Here is a 23,425-nt window from a genome sequence, read left to right on the forward strand (position 1 = left end):
AACGGGATTGTCCGATAGTGAACAATCCTTTTTAATGATATCACCTAATATCTTCTGTATACAGCTCCTAAACAGACTGGTGTATCTCCATGGTTACAAACTGTCCCTGTGTCCCGTCCGATCCTGCAGCCATACTCCCTTCCATCTTAAACTCACTTGATAGTTATCAAATGTAAAGGTGTGAAGGTGTAAATGCAGTTTTAGAAAAGTTTTTAAAAGTGAGAGTTTTTTTTCAGAAGTTTTGATAAGAAGTGGTCCAAATGGTGAGACCCCCCCCCCCCCACAATCTCTAAAACAAAAGGGCAGAAGCACTCATCCTAAGTCTGCTTTCCTCCGACACTGAAGATTGACACCGTAGATGTTCTAATGAACTTGTCTCCTGTCCCGAAGGAGCGCAGCACTGGGCTGAATGTCTTTGCTCCTTAGTTTTAGGGTTCAGTGGAGATCTTGGCGCCCGTACTTTAACTTTTCAAAACTATGACAGCCTTTGGAAAGTGTATCTGTCGTTTCAGATGTTGCATGAGTCCATGAGGAATATCACTATTTCTGGTCAATATATGACTTGTAAGCTATATGTTTTTTTTCCAGTTTTTCCTTTTGGAGACTCTATCTTTAATTTTCAGTTGTCTCTGAGCTAGTGGATGGAGTCTGGCTGCTATGATGTCTCATAGTGAGTGTGAGATAAAACGTTCACTAGAAAGTAGTGTCATGGAGGACATTATACAGCAGTACTGAACAATATAGCTGTGGCTGCAGTTCTAGGATGAGATAAACACTGATTAGAAAGCCGAATTGACATTATACAGCAGTATTGAGCAGTGTAGCTGTGATTGCAGCTCTAGGATAAGATAAACACTTATTACAAAGCAGAATTTACATTACACAGCAGTACTGAGCAGTGTAGCTGTGATTGCAGCTCTAGGATAAGATAAACACTTATTAGAAAGCAGAATTTACATTACACAGCAGTACTGAGCAGTGTAGCTGTGATTGCAGCTCTAGGATGAGATAAACACTTATTAAAAAGCAGAATTTACATTATACAGCAGTACTGAGCAGTGTAGCTGTGATTGCAGCTCTAGGATGAGATAAACACTTACTAGAAAGCAGAATTGAGGACATTATACAGCAGTACTGAGCAATGTAGCTGTGGCTGCAGAACTAGGGTGAGATAAACACTTACTAGAAAGGATAATTGACATACAGCGGTACTGAGCAGTGTAGCTGTGATTGCAGCTCTAGGGTGAGATAAATGCTTACTAGAAATCAAGATTTAGGACATTAAGCAGCAGTACTAAACAGTGTAACGGAGAATCCAGCACTTGTGTGAGATTACTCACTAGAAAGCAGCAGCATCATGGAGGACATTATAGAGCAGTACAGAGCAGTGTGGCTGTGAATCAGGAACTGGGGTAAGATAAAACACTCACTAGAAAGCAGCAGCACTGGCCTGAGTCTCTGCCTTTTTCACACTTGCCTTCCTCCTCCATAGACTTCTGCAGGCATCTAAAGTGGATCAAGAACCAGGTTTCTCAGATATTAGATCTGTCTTGTTCCATTGATTAATGCTAAATCCGCATCTTTTATCCCTTTTTCCTCCACTATGAAAACAATGAAGCAGGCGATGGGTCCCATAAGAGCGGACACCCCATCACACTGATAGAGGCTCATTCACATTGGGCTCGTCCGGAGGATGATAAAGCAGTGAGACGTCAGATACTCTGACTAGCAAACATCTGCTGCCCCCGGTATCAATGTCAGCGCGTGACTGTGAGGTCTATATTGCCCCATATTTCTACACATTCGTGCTGATGGGTCAAGGATGCTCGGTGGCGGAGGCTGAAAATAGAGCTGAATGTGAACGGCTCCATAACAAGGTCAGACCTCCCCTCACTGACCGTTCATATACTCTGTATACTATACAGCAGCCAGATAATGAAACTCTTCATGTATCTCACGCGATGGCTGCTTTCACATACAGCGAAGTGAGAATGATGAGGAATCGAAACAAGTCGTATGAAATAGTTGCAAAACTGTATTTTATAGGGAGCCCCTCCTCTTTGGTCTGAAGCCCAGTGAGACGGGGCGTGGCGAGACCCCGGAGAGTGTTGTGCAGGACGGCTCATTATAATTTCTGGGACACACTATAATAATGAGATTATAGAAGGTGAGAGACCATGCAGCGCCATACCGTATAATCTCAGCACGCTGCCTTTATTCACCCTCTTTGCCCTGGAGAAATCTTTCCTCCTTTCCTTTTACCCAGATTTCTTGAATACAGAAAAAAAAGCAGCAAGCGATGAGCGGGATATTGAGGGTCTTTAGGCTCCATCACTTCCCGTCTTCTCCCGGGTCTCAGGTGCCAGGAGAACGTCAGACTTTCTGTATCTGTGTGCCGCATACTTGGCTCCTTATAATTAATGCCATCATTAGTTTGTATTGGATAATTCCATTTCGTCCTCATTTTCCAGCGCGCCGCCGGCTGATATTGCCTTATTTGACCGTCTTCTTCGAGTTACTAGGAACATGTGAGGTAAGAGCAGGAATGTGTCCCATGTCACCGGAGGATGGGAGTAGTGCTCCTTCTTCCGGATGATGCTCTGAGCACTTGTGGTTTCTTGCATTATTTGGGACTTTTCATCTACAGTCCGTGTATCCCCAGCTATAATAATAATTTTTATTTTTATAGCACCAACATATTCCGCAGCACTTTACAATTATGCAACGTTTAAGGCACGCTGGGACGTTTAGTGCCACACACTGCTAATGCTGATATTGTCAATCACTACCAAAGCTGCATTCAGAATTCTCTACTTTCCTATCAGCTCTTTGAGCTTTCCATCTTTACTCTTCACTGCAGCTTCGGCTGTGACTTGTGCAGGGGGTATAATGTAAGTCTACAGAGAACCTTTTGCAGTCACCAGTGATCGGCTGATACATCACATGGACACTAGCTGGGCTCCTGCGCTCGACCCATGAGGCCTTCAGCCTGGCAGCATAATGCGATGTACAACAAACAAGCGGCTAATCGCTCCCATTGTGTGACTACAATCCTCCGCTACCGCCGTGAGAATATCATTATCATCTGTTGTATCCGCAGCCTCCTCCTGCGTTCTGTCCACTGGTGATTGTCATCTACGACCTTGTTAGCTGTCGTCGGCTTGTTTCTGTCCCACGTTCTCTTTATAAAGTGAGATGCATGTGACCCCCTCCTCCAGATCGCTGTGTGACCCTCCTCCTCCAGATCGCTGTGTGACCCCCCTCCTCCAGATCGCTGTGTGACCCCCCTCCTCCAGATCGCTGTGTGACCCCCTCCTCCAGATCGCTGTGTGACCCCCCTCCTCCAGATCGCTGTGTGACCCCCCCTCCTCCAGATCGCTGTGTGACCCCCCCCTACTCCAGATCGCTGTGTGACCCCCCTCCTCCAGATCGCTGTGGGACCCCCTCCTCCAGATCGCTGTGTGACCCCCTCCTCCAGATCGCTGTGTGACCCCCCTCCTCCAGATCGCTGTGTGACCCCCCTCCTCCAGATCGCTGTGTGACCCCCCCTCCTCCAGATCGCTGTGTGACCCCCTCCTCCAGATCGCTGTGTGACCCCCCCTCCTCCAGATCGCTGTGTGACCCCCCTCCTCCAGATCGCTGTGTGACCCCCCCTCCTCCAGATCGCTGTGTGACCCCCCCTCCTCCAGATCGCTGTGGGACCCCCCTCCTCCAGATCGCTGTGTGACCCCCCCCTCCTCCAGATCGCTGTGGGACCCCCCTCCTCCAGATCGCTGTGTGACCCCCCCTCTTCCAGATCGCTGTGTGACCCCCCTCCTCCAGATCGCTGTGTGACCCCCCCTCCTCCAGATCGCTGTGTGACCCCCCCTCCTCCAGATCGCTGTGTGACCCCCCCTCCTCCAGATCGCTGTGTGACCCCCCTCCTCCAGATCGCTGTGTGACCCCCCCTCCTCCAGATCGCTGTGTGACCCCCCCTCCTCCAGATCGCTGTGTGACCCCCCCTCCTCCAGATCGCTGTGTGACCCCCCCTCCTCCAGATCGCTGTGGGACCCCCTCCTCCAGATCGCTGTGTGACCCCCTCCTCCAGATCGCTGTGGGACCCACCTCCTCCAGATCGCTGTGTGACCCCCCTCCTCCAGATCGCTGTGGGACCCCCTCCTCCAGATCGCTGTGGGACCCCCTCCTCCAGATCGCTGTGGGACCCATACAACGGTGGACAATGGCCGAGTAGAGGGGGGGGACTTTTTGGATTGTTTCTTTTAAAACGGTGCGTGGCCAGAAAGTTCCAACGTTGTTACATATGTATCTCTTAATCAGACCTCGCCCAGGTCCGCGGCCGGATCCCTGCAATTACCTCTGCCGTGTTTTCTCCGTTTAAGGATCCAAAATTATTTAGATAGACCTTTTTAGTTTCGTGATCTGATGTACTAGTAAAACAAAATTATATTTCTTTATTTAATATCCGTTCAATAGTCCAGAAGTTCTGCTCCAGTTGGTGGTGGATTAGTGGAGACACGAGGAGCCGCAGGTAATAAAGACCTTTCCTCTTCATCTCCCCTGTCCGCCAAGTTCACTTGTAGAAGTCTACATATGCTCTTTTAGTTCACTATGAAATCTCCTGTCCGACATTGTAATTTTCTGGTAGTCTTTTATTTTTCCACCTGTAGGATATGGTCGCTTCTGCTGCGTCTCATCGCACCTATAAATCTGCAGCAATAAGGCATAAGTGGATTTCTCCAGCACCCGGCCTCCGGCTCTTGTCTTCTGTGTGTGAAGAACATCATTGTGCACATCGCAGCCTACAACACATCTGCTTTCCTCCTAATCCACTGACCATCTATCATCTTTCTCATGTGGTTAATGCATTTACCTGACCCTGAAGGGTGGAATCATCTGCACCTCACAAGGCTCCATATTAATCCACTTCTGCTTGGAAGGGTTAAAGCTTTGTTACCTGGATTTCTCTGCAGAAGCTCTGCTATCCCTGAAGCCACTAAACTATTAGGAGGCTGATACATACAGTGCTGCTCACCATTATTGGCCCCTTCATTTTGTTTATAGACTGTACAATATCTTCAGAAATAAATGGAAATGTACCAAAGTTATATCCTCAGGATTTTTTAATTAGTCGTCCAAAGTAATACAACAATAAAACATTGTTTTTCAACTTCCTTGTTGCAGTTTTCGAAGAAGATACAGAATAAACAGCATGTGCAGCAATAAAGGCCCCCTAATTAATAGTTGGTTGCCCCCCTAATTAATACTTGGTTGCCCCCCTAATTAATACTTGGTTGCACCCCCTTTGGCATTGCTGACAGCCTCCACACGTTTCTTGTAGCCATCTATAAGCTTCTTGCGCTTCTCAGCTGGAGTTTTCTCCCATCTTCCTTTGCAGTTTGTTCGAGCTCTTGAATGTTTGCAGGGTTATTTTTCCCAATGGCAGATTTCATCTCACCCAAAGATTTTCGATGGGATTGAGGTCAGGACTCATTGCTGGCCATTTTAAAACTGTCCCATTTTTTCTTTTTCAACCATTCCTGTTTACTTTTGGATATGTGCTTTGCGTCATTGTCTTGCTGCAGAACCCATGATCTTCGACTCAAGGTTGTTTTTTTTTTACACTGGGTAGAACGTTTCGCTGTAAAATCTCTTGATAATTCTGTGATTTCATGATTCCTGTGATACAGTCAAGGCCTCCAGTACCAGACGCCGCTGCAAAGCAACCCCACAGCATTATGGATCCTCCACCATGCTTAACTGTTGGTAAGGTGTTCTATTCCTTATAAGATTCATTGCGCCATCTGTAAACAAGCTTTTGCATTGCAAAAAAGCTCTAATTTTATTTCATCGTTCCACAGAACATTTTCCCAGAAGGATTGTGGGAGGTACTCTTTGGCAAAGATCAGTTGTTCCTTTTTATGTCTTTTCTTTAGCAATGGTTTCTTCCTAGGCCTTCGCCCATAAAGCTCTGTTTGGTTTAGTGTGCTGCATATAGTACTTGTTGAAACCATGACCCCAGAATGTTCCAGGATAGCCTTCAGGTCTTTGGATTTTTGACATGGTGTGTTTTCCACCATTCGCACCAACCTTCGAAGACCTCTCTTGTCAATTTTCCTCTTTCCCCCATGTCCAGGGAGGTTCTTGACAGCTCCATGCTTGGCAAACTTCTTAATAACATTGCGCACTGTTGAAACAGAAATACCAAAATCTTTGGAGATGGCCTTATACCCTTTGGAAGTATTGTGTTTGGCAGTAATAGCAGTTCTGATGTCCTCAGACAGCTCCTTTGTCTTCACCATTGTGACAAAGGAACAGGGCCTACCATGTGGCTTTTTAAAACACTGAAGTCCTCATTGATTGGCTAATTCATGTCACATGGGCACCAACAATTAAAAATGTGTTTTCCATACTAAATTAATGTAAAGGTGCCAATACCAGTGATACAGCCGCTTTAGGTTTTTCTATTTTTCTCTCCCATTGTTTTTTGTTTTAAATTGTTTATCATTTGCTCTTTTATATTTAACACGAGTCTCTATACAAAAAAATGTTTCACTTTCAGGAGATATTCCACATTATGTACTTACACGTCATGGTGCCAATAACGATGAGCAGAACTATAGAAGCCCCCATCTGACAGTACATGGAGTGGTGGTCGCACTTGCTCTCTCCCGCTCCGGTGGTCGCACTTGCTCTCTCCCGCTCCGGTGGTCGCACTTGCTCTCTCCCGCTCCGCTGGTCGCACTTGCTCTCTCCCGCTCCGCTGGTCGCACTTGCTCTCTCCCGCTCCGCTGGTCGCACTTGCTCTCTCCCGCTCCGCTGGTCGCACTTGCTCTCTCCCGCTCCGCTGGTCGCACTTGCTCTCTCCCGCTCCGGTGGTCGCACTTGCTCTCTCCCGCTCCGGTGGTCGCACTTGCTCTCTCCCGCTCCGGTGGTCGCACTTGCTCTCTCCCGCTCCGGTGGTCGCACTTGCTCTCTCCCGCTCCGCTGGTCGCACAGGGCACTTCAGCACCCCTATCCTCAGTTGCTGCCCCTGCAGTCGGACCCCTTTTTATCATACATTATAAGTTATAACCTATCCTATTAGTAATCGGACGCCACTTTTAACATATTTGACAGATGTTTCTTGAATTTGAGATACATTGTGGGCTGATGAAGTTGCAGTGTAAACTGTCCAGCAGCGGAGCATACTCTGTGCAGACGCTGAACAAGCAGCGGACGTGCCACAGACATGTAGAGATCCTACAGAATAAAACCTAGCAAGAACCCAAAAGTATTCTTTATCCACTCTGATACAGATCGGGAGGGAGATTTTTTTCTCTCTTTGATTAGTTCATGTCTTATGGTTTCCTCTGGATCAAATGGAGGGAACCATTGTGGGATCTGTCAGTAGCTCCTGAGTTTTGGCCGGTCTTGTGCTCACAGTGTATTCTAATTAATAGGACATGTGTAATATTTGATCAATGAGGTCTATGTAGATCCGGAAGCTACCCGGATTGAATGATTGGTGGGCATCGGGCAATCAGCTACTGATGACCTGTCCTAAGGTGACCCATCAATATAAGTGCCCTGGACAGTGTGAGCTGCCTTCTCTATCCCCTTATCCCGTATGTCCCCCTCCAGGCAATGCATTTAGCACACCCCGCCGGTCCCTCGTGTCCTCCGCAGCTGTTTCCCCACCTCCCAGCAACAGGATACAGATGCGCAGCCCATTAGTGGGACAGAATATACGGCATTAGGATCAGACTTTCCCCAGCTGAGATATTCAGTTTAGTGAAGTGTGAGATGTTTGGAGCAGGGGAGAAGCCCACCAGCCCACAGCGTCGTCCGTCCTGAGCGGCCCCCGGAGTGTGCGTGCACGGACTTGTAATTCCAGGGTTACCTACACAATGCTCCATCATTCCGGAGAATTCCTAGAAGTTGTCGGATTCCTAGAAATGTAAATGCCTGCTGTCAGCGCAGAATACACGGCCCCGGTGCCCTCGTCATCCGCAGACGCCGTGCCGCTCCAAAGCTGCTCCAAGAATTGATATTAACTTTGATTAAATGTCTTTTTATGCAGTTTTCATTAGGTTCAGTCCATAAACGTCTGCGATAATCCCGATCACTGCGCTCCCTGTCTGACTGCGCAGAGCAGATGGATTTCTGGGTAATTAGTAACGTAGAATTAAACAGATTGTATATCACAGAGGAGCGGCGGCCGAGACATTACAATTGCAGATAAGTGCATATTATTTATCCAGTCGTCCCCTGCACTCGGCCCCGGACAGGCCTTTAATTATTCACGTCCCGTTCACGGCGTCTAATGGACAGAAGAGCGACATTACTAATGGGAGCCGCAGATGAATGGGACTGAGCGCGGCGGCGGCATTGTGCTCCATCAAGGCTTATTAGTGATGACACCGCCGGACCATCCTGACTGATTCTTCCTGTGCCTTCATTATATGGCTCCTAAATACACCGCAGGTCCGCCAACATCGTACTGTTAGATTACCAGTCCACTTCCCTTGTTTCCCGTGAAATAAAGAATATCCAAGGGCCACTATTCTTCATCTCCCTACAAAAATATGTTGACATTTAGGTCTTTGGTTGGTTAGTATTCACCTATCGTACTCTACTTATATAGCACCATTAATTCCGCATCAGTATACAGACATCCTCACTATCCCCATTGGGACTCACAATCTAGATTCCCTAGTGTAGGAGGAAACCCACACAAACACAGAGAGAACTCTTTGCAGATGTTGTCCTTGGTGGGATTTGAACCCAGGACCCCAGTGCTGCAAGGCTGCAGTGCTAACCACTGAGCCACAATGCTGCCCTATATATAGCATGGTACTGACCACTGAGCCACCATGCTGCCCTATATATAGTACAGTGCTAACCACTGAGCCAAAATGCTGCCCTATATATAGTCCACCTCTAACCACTGAGCCACTGTGTTGCCCTATATATAGTCCACCTCTAACCACTGAGCCACCGTGTTGCCCTATATATAGTACACTGCCTTACATTCCCGTCCTATACATAATAATGGTGCAGCTGATCTGGTTTAGAAATCTTCTAATGTTTTGTGTATTCAGCCCCCGGATACATCTATGCATTTCCATGGTTACAGGCTACAAATCACATCAGTGAGCGGTCTGATCCTGTATTATGAAGAGCCGATAATAGTTGGTGTTTGTAAGGACGTCCATTTACACTTGTCTGGCGCTCATAGTTTACGCAGGAGTCAACAGGAAAATATGCTGCAGACAAGATGGAGCAACGAATGCTCTGTCTCCATCGGTCTCAGGCGGCCCCTGTACACCGACCAGTGAACGAGCGGCATTCGACTTGCATATATACTCGCATATACTGTACAGACCAAAAGTTTGGACACACCTTCTCATTTAAAGATTTTTCTGTATTTTCATGACTATGAAAATTGTACATTCACACTGAAGGCATCAAAACTATGAATTACCACATGTGGAATTATATACTTAACAAAAAAGTGTGAAACAACTGAAAATATGTCTTATATTCTAGGTTCTTCAAAGTAGCCACCTTTTGCTTTGATGACTGCTTTGCACACTCTTGGCATTCTCTTGATGAGCTTCAAGAGGTAGTCACCGGAAATGGTCTTCCAACAATCTTGAAGGAGTTCCCAGAGATGCTTAGCACTTGTTGGCCCTTTTGCCTTCACTCTGCGGTCCAGCTCACCCCAAACCATCTCGATTGGGTTCAGGTCTGGTGACTGTGGAGGCCAGGTCATCTGGCGTAGCACCCCATCACTCTCCTTCTTGGTCAAATAGCCCCTACACAGCCTGGAGGTGTGTTTGAGGTCATTGTCCTGTTGAAAAATAAATGATAGTCCAACTAAACGCAAACCGGATGGAATAGCATGCCGCTGCAAGATGCTGTGGTAGCCATGCTGGTTCAGTATGCCTTCAATTTTGAATAAATCCCCAACAGTGTCACCAGCAAAGCCCCCCCACACCATCACACCTCCTCCTCCATGCTTCACGGTCGGAACCAGGCATGTAGAGTCCATCCGTTCACCTTTTCTGCGTCACACAAAGACACGGTGGTTGGAACCAAAGATCTCAAATTTGGACTCATCAGACCAAAGCACAGATTTCCACTGGTCTAATGTCCATTCCTTGTGTTCTTTAGCCCAAACAAGTCTCTTCTGCTTGTTGCCTGTCCTTAGCAGTGGTTTCCTAGCAGCTATTTTACCATGAAGGCCTGTTGCACAAAGTCTCCTCTTAACAGTTGTTGTAGAGATGTGTCTGCTGCTAGAACTCTGTGTGGCATTCACCTGGTCTCTAATCTGAGCTGCTGTTAACCTGCGATTTCTGAGGCTGGTGACTCGGATAAACTTATCCTCAGAAGCAGAGGTGACTCTTGGTCTTCCTTTCCTGGGGCGGTCCTCATGTGAGCCAGTTTCTTTGTAGCGCTTGATGGTTTTTGCAACTGCACTTGGGGACACTTTCAAAGTTTGCCCAATTTTTCGGACTGACTGACCTTCATTTCTTAAAGTAATGATGGGCACTCGTTTTTCTTTACTTAGCTGCTTTTTTCTTGCCATAATACAAATTCTAACAGTCTATTCAGTAGGACTATCAGCTGTGTATCCACCAGACTTCTGCACAACACAACTGATGGTCCCAACCCCATTTATAAGGCAAGAAATCCCACTTATTAAACCTGACAGGGCACACCTGTGAAGTGAAGACCATTTCTGGTGACTACCTCTTGAAGCTCATCAAGAGAATGCCAAGAGTGTGCAAAGCAGTCATCAAAGCAAAAGGTGGCTACTTTGAAGAACCTAAAATATAAGACATATTTTCAGTTGTTTCACACTTTTTTGTTAAGTATATAATTCCACATGTGGTAATTCATAGTTTTGATGCCTTCAGTGTGAATGTACAATTTTCATAGTCATGAAAATACAGAAAAATCTTTAAATGAGAAGGTGTGTCCAAACTTTTGGTCTGTACTGTAGTTATCAGTGATCATCAATGGGCCACGATCTGTCTGAATGAGCTATAACCCGCTTCTATCTCATCTCTCTGCTGAAATCTGTATTCCAAGCAATGCATTAATGTTGGAGCAACAAAGTATGAATATTCTTCCAGGAGACACAGTGACGTTCCTGGAAAATCACCAGCTTGCTCTACAACTCTCATTGTTCCATTACTTTGGCCACTAGTCCGTGATCAAAGTGGTGGTTGCCACGTCCAGACCGTGCTGCTCCGTGCACAACGTTACTGTCTGGCCGCAGTGTCTTATAACTGTCTAATAAAATCTCTCATCGTTCTGCTTTGGCACATTGTGTACAAGCTGTAAAATATACGAGTTGAACCCCCCCCGGCGGCTTCTTCTCCGGGCGGCTGGCACCACCACAGGGAACTTTTTTTTTTTTTTTTTAACTGTATCTCAGTTTCAGTTTCCTTCCATCTGTGCCGAGAGATGAAGCAAAATAGCAGGAAGAAAATTCCTTTTAAGTTGATTTTTATTATTTGTTTTAAGCTGTTATAGAAAGATTTCATTATTCAGCTTGTTTTTTCTGCGGAAGGAACCAGGCCATGGTGGAGGGGACGTCTACAAAAGACACCACGGCGGCCCTAAATATTTCAACTTGTATCGGCCTAATGAGAAACCGACAGTTTTACATACAAACTATTGCTGATACAGAACCTAATCCCCTAATAATGATTAGCCTTTACTAGCCTAAAAGGAAGAACATTTATATATAAATGTAAAAGGAATGAAACCGTGGAAGCATTTCCTGCATGCATCCAGAGGCAATTGTTCTCATTTCTTCATCTTTCTTTTCCCCTGTCTTCCATTCTTCCTCTACTCCCCATTCACTTAGTGGCCTGCAGTGACCATCCCGCATCCCTCTCCTGTCCAGTCTCCTCCCGTGATGCACTGATGCTTAATGGTCATGTGACGCTGAGTCACTTCTCACGAAGAAGCCGTGAGTCGGGATAGTCGGGGGGTCTGAGGTCCATAGCCTGGAGGGTACGTCATAAACAGTGGGAGAAGACAAATGCGTAGTCATGTATCCGTCCGAGGTCAAAATACCAGGAGGATAGCGGATCAGAGCAAAGGGGTTAACCTTAGAACGCATGACCATAAAAAGCTACACTTTCACATACCTGGGGCCTTTTAGGCCCGTGGGCAAATAACATGGAATAACTCAAACAAAAATGACAAACAACTATATACCTGAGGAATACCTAGAGTTTCAAAATTCTAACTAAAGTAATCTTGCAGAAAATAGAAAACAATTAACAGGACGGGCCTGCGAGGCCCCAGGTATGCGTTCTAGGGTTAAACAGACAGATGGCCAAGGTCAGGCACCGATACATCAACAAGCAAAATTTAAGGCACAAAGTAAACCAACCACACTTCACTGAAGCTACGACTGACAGCTATCTGGGACTGCCAGCTCAGTTAAATAGCTGACCAATTAAGGGAACCGGGATAACCTAACGAGAGAGCTCAGCACCTCCCAGTCTCAGATTGAACAGCCGAGCTATCAATCAAAAGACAGCTCAGCATGCCCTTGCACCAGACTGGACAACTGAGCTGTTAGCTCAGCACGCCCTTGCACCAGACTGGAAAACTGAGCTGTCAATCACTGCACACACAGCTCAGCACGCCCCTGCACCAGACTGGACAACTGAGCTGTCAATCACTGCACACACAGCTCAGCACGCCCCTGCACCAGACTGGACAACTGAGCTGTCAATCACTGCACACACAGCTCAGCACACCCCTGCACCAGACTGGACAACTGAGCTGTCAATCACTGCACACACAGCTCAGCACGCCCCTGCACCAGACTGGACAATTGAGCTGTCAATCACTGCACACACAGCTCAGCACGCCCCTGCACCAGACTGGACAACTGAGCTGTCAATCACTGCACACACAGCTCAGCACGCCCCTGCACCAGACTTGACAACTGAGCTGTCAATCACGGCACACACAGCTCAGCACGCCCCTGCACCAGACTGGACAACTGAGCTGTCAATCACGGCACACACAGCTCAGCACGCCCCTGCACCAGACTGAACAACTGAACTGCCAATCACTGCACACACAGCTCAGCACACCCCTGCACCAGGCCGGACAACTGAGCTGTAAATCACGGCACACACAGCTCAGCACGCCCCTGCACCAGACTGGACAACTGAGCTGTCAATCACGGCACACACAGCTCAGCACGCCCCTGCACCAGACTGGACAACTGAGCTGTCAATCACTGCACACACAGCTCAGCACGCCCCTGCACCAGACTTGACAACTGAGCTGTCAATCACGGCACACACAGCTCAGCACGCCCCTGCACCAGACTGGACAACTGAGCTGTCAATCACGGCACACACAGCTCAGCACGCCCCTGCACCAGACTGAACAACTGAACTGCCAATCACTGCACACACAGCTCAGCACACCCCTGCACCAGGCCGGACAACTGAGCTGTCAATCACGGCACACACAGCTCAGCACGCCCCTGCACCAGACTGGACAACTGAGCTGTCAATCACGGCACACACAGCTCAGCACACCCCTGCACCAGACTGGACAACTGAACTGTCAATCACGGCACGCACAGCTCAGCACACCCCTGCACCAGGCTGGACAACTGAGCTGTCAATCACGGCACACACAGCTCAGCACGCCCCTGCACCAGACTGGACAACTGAGCTGTCAATCACGGCACACACAGCTCAGCACGCCCCTGCACCAGACTGGACAACTGAACTGTCAAGTCACGGCACGCACATCTCAGCACGCCCCTGCAGCAGGCTGGACAACTGAGCTGTCAATCACGGCACACACAGCTCAGCACGCCCCTGCACCAGACTGGACAACTGAACTGTCAATCACGGCACGCACATCTCAGCACGCCCCTGCAGCAGGCTGGACAACTGAGCTGTCAATCACGGCACATACAGCTCAGCACTGAGGGATGATCTCGTTACTGGTCATAGTAACTTGCTGCGTGATTTTTTTTTGTTCTCACAGTAGAAAAGCCAACTCCCTATTGAGAACACGTACATTCTCATCTGAAGCAAGCGTGCATGTCTAGGGGTGAGGGTTGGGAGTCTTAGCTGTCCACCATATTAGATTAATAAAGGCTATTATGGATTAGATAAAAATCCGACATCGCTGGACACCTGACAAGATCATGGCCCCCAAGGTAGATGGTACATCTCTAGGACATCACATAGTAATACAATATTTCCCTGCCATAATATTCTGATATCAAAAGCTTCTGTGGATACACAGTATCTGTGATCAAGGGAAACCACAGAAATGTAGTAGAAACCCGAATTATGGATATATTGCATGGAGAAACTATTCTCGGAAATAAGGCAGTAATATTAATCTACTAGGAGGTTCCCTTGGAAAAATTTGACCTCAATTAGATTCCTGTCCTTGCAGCATCTTCTCTCACCTGAGCGGGAAGAGGTGGATGAGACCCTCTATAATATCACATCTAGGAGATGCAACCTGCAATGTAAATATATATATTTTTTTTTTTGCAAGAACTTAGCAATTTTATATGCATTAATGAAGATGAGACAACCCCTTAAGTTGCATGGCTTCCTTTAATTCTGCACTTGCAATCAAATTCCCTTCATTTTTTACTGATCATCTGGAGATTGTTTGCAGAACAGAACTGCAACATACTCCTAAATAAGTGCAAGAGGAGAATTTCTGAAGACAAAGAACCACCTGAAAGTAGATCTCCAGGCTCTTCTTACTTAAATGAGCTTGGGCTTATATGCCGCTGCCAATAAGAACAAGCAGAGCTGCAGTGTAAAGCATGGTTGAGGTCCAAGTAAGTGTGCTTTCATGCACCAAATGTCAGCCAAACCAGAGTCGCTGATAATAGTTGTGCTATAAGGGACCCCTTAAGGAAGACTGGTATGCAGGTATGTCATTGTGACGGCATGGGCACAGAAGAAATGCCCGCATCAATGTGGCAGCTCATCTGAGACCGGACAGCGGGGTTCTTGCAACTCCCTAGATTAGAGATAACTCTGTTCTTGGCAACGAAACCCCTTAAATGCCGCAATCTGTAGAAATTTTGTTATCTGAACGGTTAGAGAGAGGAAAGCGGACCCCTCTGTACCCTAATGGTGAATTGCATTGAGGGCCACCAATCTAGACTGAGTAGAATTCAAAAACGATTAATTAAGGGAAAATGTTTAACATTAAAAATATATTTTTAGATATATATAAAGCCCAAAATGATAAAGTGGTAAAATACATCTATAATAGAGTTTCAGGTTTCATATAATGCGCTCTTATAAAAGTACAAAGCCGAGCGCTATATAAAGGTAACAACTGACGCGTTTCGCCCATTCCTTTCTAATTACCTCCTGAGTGAGGAGCAGAACGTGTTACTTTGATTACAGAGCTCGGTGTTGGTGTTAATAGGCCCATGCCCCTTTGATGGTCGGTAGGAGCTCTGCCCAGAGCGGTGATGGTACCGGGCAGAGCGTGCCATGGTGTGACTGGCGCTGATTAGAGGTGAGAGCGCTCCTGGAGCACATACCTTCCCCGGCACAGAGCCCGATCCTGGCTGGTGACGAGATGCGTCCTGCTGCGGAGATCTGCACGAGGATCCCAAGCAATTGGGAAATCATCAAAGCACAGTTGGGCTGCACATGTATCTCACCCCGAACGTCCAGAAGGGGAAGGGAAATGGGATTTTGTATCCTGCACACGTCTTGATCACGGTTTGACCCAGTTTCCTAAATTCTCTGCAGAATGAAATATATACTGATCCGAGCACAGCTCCGGTAGCCCTACTGATATTCCTATAACGAGCGCATCCAGCGAGTATCGGGACTGATGCTGAACGCAGATACCTCTGTGTGACCTTAAAGGGGGCTGTCCTGGACTTTGATATTGATGGTCTATCTTTAGTAAAGCTCATTAATGCCAATCAGGTGAGGGGTCCATCACCTGGCCAACCCACCTATTAACAGATCTTATGATTGATATGTACAGAACAGGATTGCTCGGCTCCGGTCATCGAGTAAGGTCCGTTCTCAGGAATTACTGCTCCCATTCCCTTTAATAGGCGCTGAGATGCAGTACCCGAAAACGATCACTTACCCTACGTACATGTCACAGGTGTGACAGACAGTCGTTCTGGATCCAACTACTGTAGAAGGTCATTGTGCTTGGCTCTGCAGGCACCTTCTTGATCTTTCCATCTCTGTAGTGTAGTGATATATTTCTCCCTCTAGGACCTAGCAGTGACCTCCACCTTCTGCTGCTTATTGACACACCCTTGCTGGATGTTTAAATACGATCAGTCTCTCCAGAGAGTTGCCGGTGATAGCTATGTTTTCCACAGTCCAAGCTTGAAGTACTAGCAGTCGGCTAGTGTCTCCTTGGAGTTCCCTTGTAGGATAGTTGGCGTGATCTCTCTGGTGTCTTCTCAAGCTGTTTCCATTGTCTGTTTACTATTTTTAGTTGCAGTGGCTGACTAGTGCTCACCCCGTCCCCTCCCTATCTAGGGCCTATTGTTAGGGGCAGTCAGGGATTAGGTTTTCTGCTCGGCGATAGGTGCAGAACCTATTTAGGGACGTTAGGGGAGCCAGGGTGTTGTCAGATCTGCCTAGGGACCTCCACTCCCCCTTTCCCTAGTGTTTGGGCTTCCTCTCTCTCTTCCCGTTGTTGGGCACTTAGTCTTGCCCTCACCTTTATTTATTTATTTTACTCGCTTATATAGTGCCATTAATTCCACAGCGCTTTACAGACATTATGTGCACTGTCCCCATTGGGGCTCACAATCTACATTCCCTATCAGTCTTTGGCGTGTGGGAGGAAACCGGAGAACCCGGAGGGAACCCAGGTTAACACGGGGAGAACATACAAGCTCCTTGCAGATGTTGTCCTTGGTGGGATTTGAACCCAGGACCCCAGCGCTGCAAGGCTGCAATGCTATCACCTGAGCCACTGTGCTGCCACTTTGCGTGATAGTACATCCGCAGGACTTTCTAAAAGGTGTGGGGGTCAGACCCCCACCAATCTGTTATTGATGACCTATTATAATCTGTCGGGGTCCGACCACAAGGACCCCACTGCTCCTGAGAGTGAAGAGGATGCAACGTAGCTCCGACCCTCCGCTGCAGCCCGGCTCCATGCAGTAGGGCTGGATGAGGCTCTCGGCACAATGGATCTCCAGCCTCACTGCGAACTGTGCTGTGGCCCCTTTATTGTCAGCAATAGGTCAGAGGTCAGACCTTTAGCGATCATTTGGTGATAGGATTACTTGAGCTTTGTAGACCTAAAAGATAAAGCTCCCTCTAGTGGTGGCTGTGGACAAGTAAAATTTGCTCATGTTTTTTTTTGTCTATATACATCGGCACCGCTCATGTGGAAATGAGCAGCAGCGGACGCGGTTCAGGGGGCGAGTTCTGCTACGTGTGCAGATTCTGCTGGAGTCGCTGCCATCCCAATGCTCAAGGACGTCTTCAAAGTGGGCGTCTCGCCCCGTCACACCTTGGCCTCAGATCGGGGTGAATATTTAATAATCTCGCCGCCTCGTCCCCCTTTTTCTCACTGCTTGCTCCTCTGTCTTGTAACTACACGCTTTGCCTGGAATCCCATTATAAGACCTAATTAGGAAGATGAAGCGTTCTCCTCCTCTCTCCAGTGTCTGGTTCTAAAATGACAAAAAAGAAAGTGGAAAACACTTAAAAGTGACATTTCACATTCCGCCGCTGCTTCACTTGATTTCTCCTTTACATAAATTGCCGTTTTTAGAGAAATGACAGTCGTAACCCAGAACGTTCACAGAACGCGCCTCGCTTCTGTTTAATGTGGCGGCGCGGGAATAAAGAGCTTTAAAGAACGAGGTCCTTGATCATCAGGTGGGCGGCAATTAACGGCGTAAACTCGCATCGCCCGAGTCGTCTTTTCGGGTTGTGTTCTCGGAAATGTCACCGATTTAGTAACTTGTTGATGACGAGTTTTCCAGAAGATTGTGTGTGCCGCGTATAATGGACTTGTTACTCGCCCTCCTGGATCCAGCACTGCCTCCACTGCTGCTCTGGTCCTCATTGATCGGCTGCAGTGGTGACGTCATGTCTGCTGCGCTCACATCTGCTGCCTTCAATCACCGGCCTCCGATGGCGCTGGCTGAGCCGGGGATTGAATGCTTCTTATTTACGAGCTTTCCTTCTCCTTTCTGGGGCTGTGGCCACACGGTCACCGATCACTCATTTTACCTATATTCTCTGCAGCACCAATGACATTTGTATTTTCGCATCCGTTTTCCCGCTTTCCCCTCTCAATCGTTTTGTGTAAACCTCCATGAAAACTGCTCCAGTTCCCCGTCTGTCTCCAGTGATGACGGAGAAGATCCGGAGGCGGCAGGAGGCAGTCTGTTCTCACGTCTCCATCGCTTCCCGTTATCCCCCCCAGACATCGCACTATAAAAGCAATAACCGCGGATCTGTTAGGCCCTCGCTGCAGCGCTCTGCTTGTGTCGCTCTCCATGCTCGCCGGCACAAACCAATTTATCACTTTCTATCTCTGAATTAAAGTAAGTGGAGCCGGCCGCCCCGCTGTCACAAATTGGAAAATCTAAAGGAAGCGGCAGGTCTGTAACGTCCTCTGTACTGATAATCCGCTCAGGTGACGCTGACATCCCGAGTGTCTGAGCTTTATCTGATAATCTGTGTGATGTGATCCAAACTGGCAGAATTTGGCGACTCTTTCCCTGTCTGTTCAGATCAAGAGAGACAGCGCCGTTATATTGTACTGGATTATAATCAAAGGACATGACAACCTCTCCGCATCGATTTACAATTATTATTACATACATACATATCCTGTACTGATCCTGAGTTACATCCTGTATTATACTCCAGAGCTGCACTCACTATTCTGCTGGTGCAGTCACTGTACATACATTACATTACTGATCCTGAGTTACCTCCTGTATTATACTCCAGAGCTGCACTCACTATTCTGCTGGTGCAGTCAGTGTACATACATTACAGTACTGATCCTTTGTTACATCCTGTATTATACTCCAGAGCTGCAATCACTATTCTTCTGGTGTAGTCACTGTGTACATACATTACGTTACTGATCCTGAGTTACATCCTGTATTATCCTCCAGATCTGCACTCACTATTCTGCTGGTGCAGTCACTGTGTACATATATTACATTACTGATCCTGAGTTACATCCTGTATTATACTCCAGAGCTGCACTCACTATTCTGCTGGTGCAGTCACTGTGTACATACATTACATTACTGATCCTGTACTGATCCTGGGTTACATCCTGTATTATACTCCAGAGCTGTGCTCACTATTCTGCTGGTGCAGTCACTGTGTACATACATTACATTACTGATCCTGAGTTACATCCTGTATTATCCTCCAGATCTGCACTCACTATTCTGCTGGTGCAGTCACTGTGTACATACATTACATTACTGATCCTGAGTTACATCCTGTATTATACTCCAGAGCTGCACTCACTATTCTGCTGGTGCAGGCACTGTGTACATGCATTACATTACTGATCCTGAGTTACATCCTGTATTATACTCCAGAGCTGCACTCACTATTCTGCTGGTGCAGTCACTGTGTACATACATTACATTACTGATCCTGAGTTACATCCTGTATTATACTCCAGAGCTGCACTCACTATTCTGCTGGTGCAGTCACTGTGTACATACATTACATTACTGATCCTGTACTGATCCTGAGTTACATCCTGTATTATACCCCAGAGCTGCACTCACTATTCTGCTGGTGCAGTTACTGTGTACATACATTACATTACTGATCCTGAGTTACATCCTGTATTATACTCCAGAGCTGCACTCACTATTCTGCTGGTGCAGTCACTGTGTACATACATTACATTACTGATCCTGAGTTACATCTTGTATTATACTTCAGAGCTGCACTCACTATTCTCCTGGTGCAGTCACTGTGTACATACATTACATTACTGATCCTGAGTTACATCCTGTATTATACTCCAGAGCTGCACTCACTATTCTGCTGGTGCAGTAACTGTGTACATACATTACATTACTGATCCTGAGTTACATCCTGTATTATACCCCAGAGCTGCACTCACTATTCTGCTGGTGGAGTCACTGTGCACATACATTACATTACTGATCCTGAGTTACCTCCTGTATTATACTCCAGAGCTGCACTCGGTATTCTGCTGGTGCAGTCACTGTGTACATACATTACATTACTGATCCTGAGTTACATCCTGTATTATACTCCAGAGCTGCACTCACTATTCTGCTGGTGCAGTCACTGTGTACATACATTACATTACTGATCCTGTACTGATTCTGAGTTACATCTTGTATTATACTCCAGAGCTAAACTCACTATTCTGCTGGTGCAGTCACTGTGTACATACATTACTGATCCTGAGTTACCTCCTGTATTATACTCCAGAGCTGCACTCACTATTCTCCTGGTGCAGTCACTTTGTTTTTGTGCAGATTGTCCTGTATATAAGTTGTCCTGCCCCTGGTATCAGGGTTTGGCGATCTCCCCGCTGCTCCTTATCCCAGCAGCTGCTTCTTATATCTTCTCTCAGAAGATGCTTTGAATGTCTGAGGTCTTAATCTATTACCGGGATGCGTCAGAGGCAGCGCTGGAAATCCCTGAGTTATGGCGCTGTCGGAGGAGCAAACACGTCTCATGTGGATGTGAGTGCAGCTCTGGCGGAGGTGCGGGGATGAGCCTTTATTTATGGCATTCTTCACCCCGGCCATGTATCCCTCAGACTGACACATTGGAGCAGATGCCCCATCTTCTGGTTGCTCTCTCCCCTCTTCTGGGTGCTCTCCCTCCTCTTCTGGGTGCTCTCCCTCCTCTTCTGGGTGCTCTCCCTCCTCTTCTGGGTGCTCTCCCCTCCTCTTCTGGGTGCTCTCCCCTCCTCTTCTGGGTGCTCTCCCCTCCTCTTCTGGGTGCTCTCCCCTCCTCTTCTGGGTGCTCTCCCCTCCTCTTCTGGGTGCTCTCCCTCCTCTTCTGGGTGCTCTCCCCCCATCTTCTGGGTGCTCTCCCCCCATCTTCTGGGTGCTCTCCCCCCATCTTCTGGGTGCTCTCCCCCCATCTTCTGGGTGCTCTCCCCCTCTTCTGGGTGCTCTCCCCCCTCTTCTGGGTGCTCTCCCCCCTCTTCTGGGTGCTCTCCCCCCTCTTCTGGGTGCTCTCCCCCCCTCTTCTGATTGCTCTTCCCCCATCTTCTGATTGCTCTCCCCCCTCTTCTGGATGCTCTCTCCCCTCTTCTGGGTGCTCTCCCTCCATCTTCTGGATGCTCTCCCCCCTCTTCTAGGTGCTCTCCCCCCATCTTCTGGGTGCTCTCCCCCCTCTTCTAGGTGCTCTCCCCCCATCTTCTGGGTGCTCTCCCCCCTCTTCTGGGTGCTCTCCCTCCATCTTCTGGGTGCTCTCCCCCCTCTTCTAGGTGATCTCCCCCATCTTCTGGGTGCTCTCTCCCCATCTTCTGATTGCTCTCCCCCCCATCTTCTGGGTGCTCTCCCCCCTCTTCTGGGTGCTCTCCCCCCATCTTCTGGGTGCTCTCCCCCCATCTTCTGGGTGCTCTCCCCCCATCTTCTGAGTGCTCTCCCCCCATCTTCTGAGTGCTCTCCCCCCATCTTCTGAGTGCTCTCCCCCCATCTTCTGAGTGCTCTCCCCCCATCTTCTGAGTGCTCCCCCCCATCTTCTGAGTGCTCCCCCCCATCTTCTGAGTGCTCTCCCCCCATCTTCTGAGTGCTCTCCCCCCATCTTCTGGGTGCTCTCCCCCCATCTTCTGGGTGCTCTCCCCCCATCTTCTGGGTGCTCTCCCCCCATCTTCTGAGTGCTCTCCCCCCATCTTCTGAGTGCTCTCCCCCCATCTTCTGAGTGCTCTCCCCCCATCTTCTGAGTGCTCTCCCCCCATCTTCTGAGTGCTCTCCCCCCATCTTCTGAGTGCTCTCCCCCCATCTTCTGAGTGCTCTCCCCCCATCTTCTGAGTGCTCTCCCCCCATCTTCTGGGTGCTCTCCCCCCATCTTCTGGGTGCTCTCCCCCCATCTTCTGGGTGCTCTCCCCCCATCTTCTGGGTGCTCTCCCCCCATCTTCTGGGTGCTCTCCCCCCATCTTCTGGGTGCTCTCTCTCCTCTTCTGGGTGCTCTCTCTCCTCTTCTGGGTGCTCTCCCCCCATCTTCTGGGTGCTCTCCCCCCATCTTCTGGGTGCTCTCCCCTGTCCTCCCTACTTTGGGCTTTTCTTCCATCAAGGCTTCCTCTCTTATTTTTCTTTTATTATTTCTGAACATTGCTGGCGCGGGGAAGATTCACAGCGCAGAACCTCGACATGTAAATGATGGCGGCTGCATAAATTGTCAGCATTCCTGAGATGTCTTTAGCATTGGTAACCGGACATTTACACAGCGATGGAGGTTGTAACAACATTCACCCGTCCATCACCTCTGCTAGTAACAATGTATCCGACTGCGGAGCATAGGGGGCTCTGTCATCGGACCGCTCCGCTCTGCGGCAAACAAAGTAACCATTACTCTGTTATTCCTCCTGGACATTTATGGATTACTGGATATTACCATTCCTCAAGTCAAAGGGGTGCGTCCCTACACTGTCTGACACTGTCTGCACTGATTTTACAGTTGAAGCACCCCCTGCTGGTGACACCCAGTTGTCAGTTTTCTTCCAGGAGGAACAGAGGATCTGCAGAGCACGGTTGCAGCCTTTCAGTGTTCCCTCAAAGTGTCGCCCATGGACCCACATGACTATTGTGGCTTATGCCCATCATCCCTACAAGGACTTATACTTTTCATCCCAGACCCTGCATAATAATGATGCTGTGCACGCTCTGCCCCCTGTTTGTAGCCCGCACTTGTTGAGATCTACAAATATTCATTATTTTATTTTCTTCCACTATATTTTGCAGCTCGAGTTCTGACATCCTGCGCGACATAGAGGAAGCCGCGGAGCCGGGAGCGTCCGATCCCTCACTGTAAGTACCTGAAGAGTACCCCCCTGCGCAAAGGGGTTCTCATCCCCTCACCCCCACCCCCGCGCAAAGGAGTTCTCATCCCGTCCCCGCAAAGGGGTTCTCATCCCCCCACCCCCACGCAAAGGGGTTCTCATCCCCTCACCCCCACCCCCGCGCAAAGGGGTTCTCATCCATTCACCTCCACCCCCGCGCAAAGGGGTTCTCATCCCCCCACCTACCTCCTGCAAAGGGGTTCTCATCCCCTCACCCCCACCCCCTCGCAAAGGGGTTCTCATCCCCTCACCCCCACCCCCGCGCAAAGGAGTTCTCATCCCGTCCCCGCAAAGGGGTTCTCATCCCCCCACCCCCGCGCAAAGGGGTTCTCATCCCCTCACCCCCACCCCCGCGCAAAGGGGTTCT

The 23,425-nt window shown here is 48.3% G+C and overlaps 1 protein-coding gene across 1 annotated transcript in view; it reads left to right on the forward strand.

The window, feature by feature from the left end:
- The window catches only part of RAD18 (RAD18 E3 ubiquitin protein ligase), a 329,593-nt gene that overhangs the window by 245,925 nt on the left and 60,243 nt on the right, over positions 1-23,425 (forward strand). The window contains exon 12 of the mRNA XM_073645023.1: positions 22,961-23,026. Within this exon, the coding sequence (XP_073501124.1) occupies positions 22,961-23,026 (66 nt within the window). The remainder of the gene's footprint in view (positions 1-22,960; positions 23,027-23,425) is intronic.

This window comes from Phyllobates terribilis, unplaced genomic scaffold, assembly GCF_046119375.1.
Source record: "Phyllobates terribilis strain yellow unplaced genomic scaffold, ASM4611937v1 Scaffold_8__6_contigs__length_399053987, whole genome shotgun sequence".
NCBI lineage: Eukaryota > Metazoa > Chordata > Amphibia > Anura > Dendrobatidae > Phyllobates > Phyllobates terribilis.